This window comes from Eschscholzia californica, unplaced genomic scaffold (assembly GCF_041429995.1).
Source record: "Eschscholzia californica isolate CP2 unplaced genomic scaffold, dmEscCali1.0.p SCAF_2, whole genome shotgun sequence".
Lineage (NCBI taxonomy): Eukaryota > Viridiplantae > Streptophyta > Magnoliopsida > Ranunculales > Papaveraceae > Eschscholzia > Eschscholzia californica.
The window spans coordinates 56603918-56615168 of record NW_028238309.1 but is presented as its reverse complement, the minus strand read 5'-3'; the positions used below and the strand labels follow the sequence as shown (position 1 = coordinate 56615168).

At 35.7% G+C, this 11251-nt stretch overlaps 2 protein-coding genes across 2 annotated transcripts; both read left to right on the top strand.

The window, feature by feature from the left end:
- The first annotated feature begins 146 nt into the window (after positions 1 to 146).
- On the top strand, positions 147 to 5256 carry LOC147559340 (NPL4-like protein A). The gene is made up of 3 exons (XM_086661232.1): positions 147 to 421; positions 1871 to 3325; positions 4624 to 5256. The coding sequence occupies exons 2-3, from the start codon at positions 2339 to 2341 to the stop codon at positions 4876 to 4878; spliced, it is 1242 nt and encodes a 413-aa protein (XP_086517358.1). The 5' UTR covers positions 147 to 421; positions 1871 to 2338; the 3' UTR covers positions 4879 to 5256.
- Positions 5257 to 5947: 691 nt separating this feature from the next.
- Positions 5948 to 9780, top strand: LOC147559339 (uncharacterized). The gene is made up of 8 exons (XM_086661231.1): positions 5948 to 6548; positions 6650 to 6744; positions 6861 to 6964; positions 7601 to 7701; positions 7826 to 7929; positions 8015 to 8452; positions 8949 to 9080; positions 9332 to 9780. The coding sequence occupies exons 1-8, from the start codon at positions 6279 to 6281 to the stop codon at positions 9486 to 9488; spliced, it is 1401 nt and encodes a 466-aa protein (XP_086517357.1). The 5' UTR covers positions 5948 to 6278; the 3' UTR covers positions 9489 to 9780.
- Positions 9781 to 11251: the final 1471 nt, after the last annotated feature.

Genomic DNA, 11251 nt, shown 5'->3' with positions numbered 1-11251 from the left:
GCGTCGGTAATGCCCATCTTCTATAACGGTTTGGTTCAAATCCGTCGGAAAAATCCTATTTTAAGACGGAATTAAATTAATAGAAAAAAAGGTGGGAAGGTGTTTGCCGCAAGGTATTAACGACGGTTTTAAATTCGTAGCCTACTATTCCTAATGGCGTGAGAAAATAAAATTCCATCGTTAGTGGGAAAACAATTCCCGGGAAAAGTTTTCCAAACGCGCGAATTCCCAAAGTTTCCCAAATCTGTTCACCTCCCAAAATTTCCCTAATTTCCCAAAATTTCCCAAAACCTCCTATTCTCCACTTTCTCTCTCCTTCATCTCTATCAAAGAGGCAACTATTCATCTCCATCGAAGAAACTGCTGTTCATCTCCACATCACTATTAAAGAAGCTTCTATCCATCTCCATCTGGATTTGAGGTTTGTTCTCTACTTTGAACTATTAATGAATTATGATTTGAGAATTTTTGATTTAAGAAATCCTTGAAAGATTACCCTTTCTGTTCATAAGTCCGTGTGAGTCAAAAAGATTAAGAAACCCTTTATGTTTTTGAATGGCTAAAGAGTTTTCTCTCATCAACTACAACCCAAGTTCTCAATTATGGGAAGATTAACTATCTATATAGTCCAGTTGCTTTTCTATGCTACATTGAGCCATGACACAGAGTAATTTCCGTTCTCTACTAGTTTTGTTGTTGCTGAAACATTCTCACCCTATTAATTTAACAACCTCCCAGTTAGAGTTGGGATGAGTGAGGATGGTATGGTAATAAGTTATCTTAATTTTTGACCCTATTTTTTGTTGTAACTAATCAAAGAAGACATACTATCTTCAAGAACAATACTACTAAATCTACCCTATTTTTGTTTAATAAAAGCGTCAGTTAAATTCGTTCCATCAAGGACCTTATTTGGACGAAAACCCGTCAGGTCAGACCAAATTGCCATCCCTAAGCAGTTCATTGTAGTGTCACGCCGTTCATAAAGCGGGTCAGTGGGGTTATTAGTTTAGGTGGTGTATCAATGGGTTGAGAGTACCAACCATTATACACAAAAAAAGGGTGATAGGTCAGCCGTATGTCATTTTCATTGACTGCCGAGTGCTGAGCGATAAAGAGAAAGGTCTTTCTACCATATGTATGCTCATATTTCCATGGTTTTCTATGTTAGAACGTTTCTTTTACGTGATTCAGATGACTAAAATTAGGTTGATTGGTAAAGGTGGAGAGATGATGGATGACTCTGTAAAAGGGAGTGGAATAAAAACAGTATGGTCTTCTGTTAAATCTGAGTCATCTGACCCAAGTATATATATGGGAGATTTTACTTATATAGCCTTTGTTAGTTATTATAATTATATGCATCTAGGGTGTTGAGTTCTTCTGTCATAGATCTTGGATTTTATCTCTGGGATAATGATGAATTTTCTCTAGTTTGGAAACATTCCTTCTCTTGATCTCTTGGGTAATTTGTTTTTTATATTTAAATTTGTTCTCTGGAATTATATTGGATATCGTAAATCAACTACATATGTCTTGGTAAAAAAATATGAGAATCGAGAAATACTTTTAGTGAAGATGATGAGTCCAAACTTTATTATTCAGAGCTTCTAACGCTAGGTGAATTTAATGACATTCAGTTATCATTTTCCGGTAATCCTGTAAAGTTTCTTTTTCTATTTATAGGAAAAACATTGAATTTCAAATAGCTACACCCGAAACCTTCTATGTATAAATTAACTTCATAAATATTACTACTTTAGATTTTGTTGTGGTTTTAAAACATGGGTATAATTCTGGATTGGCTTTATTGTGTTCCTCTATAAACTTCATGAAGTTTGAATTTTCTTATCAACGACATAACTTGCAGGGTCTGCGGGACTTGGTTTTAGGACACTGCATCTGATCAGAGTCAAAGCTGGAGAGGTCTGCTCTGTTTCTTTATTCTGATAAGATCATCTTCATCTGCCATATCATACTTACAAGCTTAAATAATAATAGTGATCTGTCATGTTGGATGTCGTTGTCGATTTTTATTTTCGTTGCTAGTTGAGTTTGTGACAAGCTTCCTTTTGGCCCCCATAGTTCTCTTTGGCTATCCACAACTTCTCTTCTACTAGAGCGACCGGCCGACCTCTCAGTTTCCTTCCTCTTTTCAATTTCCTATTCCAATTCTACTTCTCTCTTTCACAATTCTACTCCTCTATATATCCCACCACCCTTTTCTTTACCCCAAATTTCTTCTTCATAACTTAACCCAGATTTCTAGAGAGAGAAAGAAACCCCAAAATCTCTTTGATCAAAACTTCACCTCCAAGTTAAGCGAGGAATCAAAGATATGATGATGATGATCAGAATTCGTAGCAGAGATGGTTTAGAAAGAGTAACAATAGGTAACCCTAACATCACTGTCTCAGAACTCAAAACCCTAATTGAAAATCAACTTAGAGTTCCAAATCATCAACAAACATTATCTCAAAATCAGAACTTGTTACTAGCAAAAACCCTAGATGATAAGAATCGTTTCACTGATTTATCAAATCCAAATACCCTAATTTCTTCACTTGGTATTTCTCATGGTTCTATGATTTATTTATCTTATGATGGTGAAAGATCTATTGCTGGTCCACCTGTTAATCCTGCTGGATCTTTTGGAAGAAAGATGACAATGGATGATTTAATTGCTAAACAAACTAGGGTTTCAAGACAAGAAAAAGCACATTGTGAATCTGTTTCACTCGATCGTGATGCTGCTAATGCTTTTCAACATTATGTTAATGAATCTTTAGCTTTTGCTGTTAAAAGGGGTGGATTTATGTATGGAACTGTATCAGATGAAGGTGAAGTTATGGTGAATTTTATTTATGAACCACCTCAACAAGGAACAGAGGAGAATTTGATCTTACTTAGGGATCCTGATGAGGAAAAAGTTGTTGAAGCAATTGCTTTAGGGTTAGGGATGAGAAAAGTTGGGTTTATCTTTACCCAAACTATTAGTCAGAATAAAAAGGATTATACTTTATCAAATTCTGAAATTCTTCAGGCAGCTGAACTTCATGGTGAAAGTGAACTTAAAGAATGGGTTACTGCTATTGTTAAATTGGAAGTTAATGAAGATGGTGGTGCTGATGTTCACTTTGAGGCATTTCAGATGAGTGATATTTGTGTTAAGTTGTTTAAAGAAGACTGGTTCGAAACGGATTGTGGGCCGGAGTTCGATCCAAAGATTTCTCGAATGAAGAAAGATGTAGTTGTTGGTGTGAAGGATACTAAAGAAGTCGATAACGATTTCTTCTTGGTGGTGGTAAAGATTCTTGATCATCAGGTTCGTTTATTGATTTGTTATCTTCAATTGTTTTTTCTATGGTGTCTTTTAATGTGGATAATTGTTGGATATGCCCAATGCTTGAACTTTAGTTACACCAATTGTTGATGTTATTTCAGTTCTAGTTGAAACACTTCATGTGTAGGGCTAGTTAACATTTTAAATCGGGTCGTGTAGTGACGATTTTGGATTAGATGCATATTATGGGTACGATGTTGATATATGAGTACATATTTAGTACTTGACTGCGTAGTGAAGATGGAGTGATACTAGTGCTAGATATGTCTAGGTTGAAATAGTAGATACGACTGGTGGCATGCTGTAATAGACGTCGAATGACTTGATGTTTATTTTGGTTATGTGAGTTGGTAACTTGGTATCTACTTGTCTGTGGCCGGTAAACAATGATGAAAATTTGATTGGGTTCAACTTTAAATTGTCGGTTATATGCTGTAATTCTTGTATCCCCTACTCCCTCGAGTCACTCTCGAGAAATACAAATATTCTAATTGCTGAGCTTGTGCCAGCAACCCTATAACATCTTTGCTCAGTATATTTGGTTGTGAATTGTTGTTGGTATTGATATGTTGCCAGTGAACCTTGTCGATTGAGTAAGGAAACTTAAGGTAGTAGCACAGAAGATTTTTTCGTATCAACTTCTTTATCCGGTAGCTTAAGTTTTTTCTCTGTGCATGTTAAAGATTCTAATAACCTTTTTTTGAAAACGGTAGGATTTGAACCCTGATCTTTCTAATGTGCGTGATTTACTTGTAGAATATATCACTTAGTTGATAACTGGCTCACTGGGGTCATTAAAAACTTGAGTCTATTTTCTAGTTTCTAATGGCATCGGTGAGCCAATCTTCAGTGAAGTGATAAATTCTCAAGCAGATCATGCTCTTACTGCCTTACATCCACTCTTGTAGCGAGAAATAATAAGTGCACGATGATACTGCTTTACTAGGAAAAGACCCAAAGCACCTCTATATTATCGGCATTGGGTTCTTTGTGGGCTGAATCGCTGACCATTAAAACTGTACCATTTACTTCGATCATATATGTCCTCTTACATTCTCCCTCGGTTTATTGGGACTATACCTTCTCTCTGTATGTACTTGTGGCAGAGATTATTTTAGAAGATCACTTCATGCTTAGTTTTGTGTTAATTCTAGCATGTCACTTTTCTGCTTTTCTCCCTTTAATTTGTTATGCAAACATTTACTGTTTTAGCTTTCTTTATAAATTCAGAAATGTTTGATTCTTCAGGTATTCTAACTTGGACTTTCCTCAAAATGCAGGGACCTCTTTCGACAACCTTTCCTATTGAGAACAGAAGCACCCCAGTTACAATGAGAGCACTGAAGAATCACATGGATAAAACCAAGAACCTTCCATTTGTGAAACGATTATCCGAGTTTCACATTTTGCTCTTACTCGGTAAGTTTCTAGACGTTAACTCTGATGTTCCTGCATTGGCAGAATGTGTTCAGCTTCAGACGACCATTCCCGAAGGCTATCAACTTCTAATTAGCTCAATGGCAAGTGCTGCTTGATTCTTCTGATTGGATTCGTTGAAGATATATTAGGATACATCATATATTAGTCCCACTGAGTCAGGTCTTAGTTGCTTGTTGAAACCGTGGATCTGACAACCCTGAGTCATCTATCTTAAGTGAACCTTATTATATATCTGAACTGCTGGGTCGGTATTTGTTATAGAATGTGTTTTCAGTGAAATTTGGTCAGATGAGGAATCAACCCATCCAGAATTGCAACTCTGTGTCATCGACAACTCTAGTTATGCATTAACTTGCAAGGTCGTACCAAAAATCTGTACTGGTATATGAATCTTGATGGATCACAAATCATTTTCTTGTCTTTTCGGTTTCCAACATGAAATGTTAAAAACAAGGATTTCATTCTTGCCTTAATTTTTTGTTATCTTTTTAAGCTTATTAGTATGAGAGTGCCTATGTAGAAGTTGCAGGTTTCCGTCTTCCTTAGAACTTGTTTTGCTGGTGCACTGGGGCACCCAAAACTCTTAAAATACGATTTCTTTCTAACCTAATTTAAGTCAGATTGGATCAAATTGGACTGACCAAAAATAGTCCAACCAACTTCTCCATGAATGTGTCATTTGTCGGCAGAACAAGGTTGGCGAAAGAGGTGAGGTCAACCAACTTCTCCCTTTTTGTTCCTAAGATAGTAAGATCATCCTAGCAATTAGGTCTCATAAAAACATGCCCATATCTAGGGCTAACAATTATCACCTCATCCACACCCAATGCGGAAACAGCTAGAAACTAGGAACCACAAAAAATCCAATTTCCCCAATTCTATTACGATCACATACATCGCAATTGTATAGACCTATTCCACTCCCCTTATTTTCTTCTCACTAAAACCACTCGATGTCCTCACTATTCATCCTATGGTTGGAAGTCTCTCAAAAATCCACACCCCATATTGAGGTCCCACAATATCAGACAACTGGCAGAAAAACGAGACATGTAGTTTTTTAACTAAAATAAGATTGGAAATACCAGATAATGAAAAATTATGGATAATGGATGTCAGTTTTAATGGCGTCTATTAAATGTCCATGAAATTGTGGGAGTAATTAACAAAAGGACAATTGGCATCAACCCAACCACCCATCAGAAATTTGATTGTGAGGGTCAAAAAAACATGAAAAATGTGTTAGAAAAAACCCATCAATTTTGGAATTGAAATTGAATTTTCGAAAACCCCAAGATAAAAATTTGTCAACTTTTCTTCTCATTTGAAGGAATCTGAAATTGCATTTTAGAGAGAGTTGTGAGGTTTTTGGAGGAAATCAAAGAGCTTTCTTTTCTTTCTTTTTCAAGTATTGAAGGGGAAAGGAAAGCAAAGAAGCTCTGTTTTTTTTCTTTTGTTTGTGAGAAAAAAAAAAAAAGAGATAGAGAGAAAAAAGATGATTAGATTGTGGATAGCAATACTTCAATTATCAGAGCTATTTGTGAGCTCAATAGTTCATTTGTTATATGGGTTTTACATTTTTAGTAAAGCTGTGGCATCAGATCTTTCACAAGCTTTAAATGAATGTTTTAAACCTAATATGAATATTAGGGTAAAAGATCATTATGATGATAATGATGATGAATCTTCTTCTAAATCATTACGAAAATCTAATGGGTTACCTCCAATTGTTTTAGTTCATGGCATTTTTGGATTTGGCAAAGGGGTAAGAAAATGGGTTCTCATTTTTTCCTTGTTTTGAGATCTCAAGATCATTTTTTTTCCATTGATTCTAATGGGTTTTGGTCTCTCTGTCTTGTTTTTTAGAGATTGGGAGGGTTATCTTACTTTGCTGGAGCAGAGAAGAAGGATGAACATGTTCTTGTTCCTGATTTAGGATCATTGACCAGCATTTATGATAGGTCATTTCTTAGAAACTTATCTGGTTTTCTCCTCTATTTTTGCAAATTTGGTTAGAATTTTGGAAGTTTTCTTCAATCTTTTCTGTCAAATTGTTAATGGGGGTTTTGGATTTCAGGGCTCGCGAATTGTTTTATTATTTAAAAGGCGGGAAAGTCGATTACGGGGAAGAGCATAGCAAAGCTTGTGGGCATTCTCAATTTGGAAGAGATTACAAAGAAGGTTAGAATAAGAACACACTTTAAAACCCTAAACTTGAAATCGTGTCCTTACTTTTCAAACTCCTATAGATTACTTTTCAAGCATTTGATTGAAGTTTAAGGAAATAAAGTATTTTTGTTTGTTTCAAAGAGGAAATAAAGTTGAAAGGGTCAAATAGTGTCATAGTGTGATGGTGAGGTGGTGGTGGTGGGGGTTCAATGGTGGTCGTGGTGGTTCAATGGTGGTTGTGGCTGTTGAAAAAAAGGCCCAAGTCTATGCATGGAATTGGGTTAACATATTTCAAATTCCATCAAATATATTGGGGAGCTCAGAACCGAAACAATTGGTTCGGTGGAATTTGTGTTTCTTTGGAAAACATGATTCCTAGAATTTCAGTTATCCTAATAGACCAAGAAACAAAGAACCCTCGCAAACCTAAATCATCTACATTTTTCTACTTCCTTTTTTATCATATAGATATATAACTTTTATCGTTTCCTTTTATCTTTCCTTGGTTTCTTTGGACCTCAAGATGTTCCAATGAATTGCGTTGAAGGTTACCAAGTTCAACAGTTTAGCTTATAAAAAAGTTTTACATTCTATGCTTATTCACTTAAACTTCGTCTCTGGCGGTTTTGAATTTTGATTGAAATGCAGGGAATTATCCTGCCTGGGATGAAGACCACCCTATTCACTTTGTGGGACACTCAGCCGGTGCCCAAGTCGTTCGTGTATTGCAGCAAATGCTTGCAGACAAGGTTTGCAACATTTTGATAACTCGGGCTCTGCGTGTTATTCGGTAAAAAAAATCTAATATTTCTTACAAACATAATGATTTCTTGACATATAATTATCGAAAACTATGTTTTATAATCTTATTAGGCTTTTAAGGGGTACGAAAACACTTCCGAGAACTGGATATTGAGTGTATCTTCGTTGTCTGGCGCATTTAACGGAACAACAAGAACTTACTTAGATGGAATGCAGTAAGTTCTATTCACCATTTGCAAGTTTTATGGATCTTTCTGGATTTACCATTTGCAAGACTAATTTTGATTTGTGTTCCTTCAGACCAGATGATGGAAGATCAATGAAACCTATATGTCTTCTTCAACTATGTCGATTAGGCGTTATAATTTACGATTGGCTTGATATTCCATGGATAAAAGAGTACTATAATTTCGGGTTCGATCATTTCAACATGTCATGGAAGAAATCAGGGATTTCAGGTTTAGTAGATTGTTTATTGGGCAATGCAGGCCCATTTGCGTCGGGAGATTGGATCCTCCCGGACCTAACAATTCAAGGATCCATGAGACTAAATTGTCATATCAAGACATTCCCAAATACATTCTACTTCAGTTACGCAACAAGAAGGACTAAGAATTTCATGGGGATTACAATACCTTCAAGCATTTTTGATATCCATCCTATGCTTTTCATCAGAGTCTTGCAGATGAGTCAGTGGTCTCATCCTCCCGACGTTTCGCCTCCTTATAAAGGATACAGGTGCGTATTTCGATCCCGCCAAGTGAATTAGGTGAAGTACTTAGACTTTTTTGCTTCATATAAATACTGCCTTTGATTTGAGGTGTGTTGGTCAAGTATTTGCATTTAGTAGCTAGGTTAGCATATAACACGAAAATGCTCTACTGAACGGTTCGTGTTGGCCCATAAACGATCCTTCATGTCATGGCCAGATGGGAATGATAGTCGGCCCCGTACCAAATTCGTCCTAAAATAGTATGCCCTGCTACGGGCATGAGCACAACCAAGAAGTACCCATGAGCCAGGAAGTGGCCAGACGTCTTGTTTGGCTACAAGACGGCCTGTTGGGAAACACTTCTTGCTTGAATTTTCATTCGTATCTAGCACCGTGGCTTAAAAAAATAAGCATTTGGTTTCAGAACCATTGACTACTATATATGTGGTCGTGTTTTCGTGAGCGATATTTGTCTATATAAAATTTCTAAATCTTGCTTATACCTCTAATAAATATGTGTAGGGATGAAGATTGGCAAGATAATGACGGTGCACTCAACACTATATCCATGACTCACCCTCGTGTCCCAACGGAGCATCCAAGTCGTTTTGTTGAAAAAGACTCTGATTGCCAACCTCTGCAACCGGGAGTATGGTTCGTTCTAACTCTATTATATCCATAACCACCATATAATCAGCTTTTTTTCTTAGAATGTGATTCTTAACTTCAACTCTCCCTTTTATGGACTTCCCATTTAACCTTACTTTGTTCTGAAGTTTGACATGTCCAAAATGTTAGTTCAATCGATAAAAATGTACTTGAGCAACGGAAATATATGTCTCTTTTGCTTCACGACTTCCTAAATTCGGTGACTTACTTCTTTTGATTTCTTTATAATAATGCAGGTACTACAAGATCGTAGAAGCGGATCACATACTTTTCATTGTGAATCGAGAAAGAGCAGGTGTTCAATTTGATCTTATATACGATAGTATTTTCGAACGTTGCCGAAAGCATGTACTTAGAACTAAACCAACATTACCCAATGAAATCCAACACTAGAGATCATAAAATTTCCTTCATCTTTTTCAAAGAGAAGCAAGGTGAACTGAATAACCATACATTGCCCTTCTTTTTTCGTCTCGTTTTGGATTTGATCAATCGATCGCCCATGTAAATTTGAATGCTAATTCTCTTGTTTCCAAGAAATAATTAAGTAGTTGAGATTTGTAGCTTGGTAGAGAGATTTTTGAAGGTTTAGTTTGTAAAATCAGGCCCTCTTTGGTCTTCATGAAGTTGCAATTATGTTAAAAGGAAACAATCTTCAAATGGATGTATATGTTATTTAGCCAAATATTGACTTCAAGTGTTCATTAGGTCATTAGTTGATAAAAGTTTATGTGAGATAGGTAAGGTGCAAAAATATTGAGAGAAATAAGTGGCGCCGTGGGAGAGGAAATCACAAGAAAAAAAAAATATATGGCTCTCTACAACAAACAACTCACGATTTTGTTGCTTTTTTGAAAAACAGTACTGCAATTTATCATTTGTCGATTTTATCTACCTTTAAGCTCGGCTATGCAGTCTAGGATCTGCACTTCAAATTTGCGGAAATGACGTTTTGTACCCACTAGACGACTGTCCACAAAAGGCAAAGGGCATAATCGAAAAATACTTGTATATATGAAATTACGATTTTGCCCCTTGTCTTTTGAGAAGGTGAGGGTACACCCATCAGCCTTGTAAAATTTGTTAAACACCTCAAGGTTCATGTCTTGCAAGTACTCCTCAAAAGCCATATAAGACTATCAGAGGCAGTCTACCACCAACACATACAATTCATGATGACTTCTTTTTTGTGGGTGAGAAAACACAATGCCTTTGGACATGTTACAATTAAGGTCCCTAACCCTTTTATTGAAAGTGATAATGGAGAGCCACATTTTGAATCAATTGAGAAGTTGTATGGACACCATAAAATGAATAGAATCTGTATAGACACCATTAACTCTCTCTCTAAACTTGATCCATTTAACCATTTAATTAGAACACTTAAACACATTTAACTATGACTTCTTCTAGCTCTGGTCCTCTCACTTAACTCTCTCTCTCAAGTTCTTGAACCAACCTTCAAAATTCTAAAAAAAAAAAAAAATGGTTTCACATGTTGAAAAGGTCTCTCCAAATGGTGCAGTTATAGTCTATGAAATTGACATCCCACCCATTAAAGAAGGAAGAAATATTTATCTAAGAAGTGAACTCACTCATGATCGTTCAATCATGGGTAATTGGATTTCAAATTTCTTAAGATCAAAGAAAAAGAATAAGCAAATAATATTTGTCAATGGTGATTTTGACACTACAAATAATAATACATTTCAATCTCTAACCCTCTTTGGAAATGATAAACAATGTTTAGTTTATATCTTAGATGGTAGTAGTAAAAATTCATTTCCAAGAATTCTATGGGAATTCTTCAACAATGAAAGTTTCATTTTTTATGTTAATTCAAAAATTTTACCATTTCTTAAAAGGCTGTTTCATTTTGAGTTTAGTAATATTATTACTATCAATTTGAATGTTAATTCCAAATTCAAAAATGTGGAAGATTTATTGAGGGAAATCAAAAAGGGTTTGTATAAAAGAAGAGGTGATCAAGTTCAGCCAGAAGAGAAAGTATTTTTGAATACTATTAAAGCTTATAAAGGGTATCTATTGGTAAAAGGTATGATAATTTTTTTTTCTTATGATTTTTGTCTCCGATTTTCTTCTATTATTCAGAAATGCTATTTGGTGCGAAAATGGGGGCCGCCCACAGGCCAAAA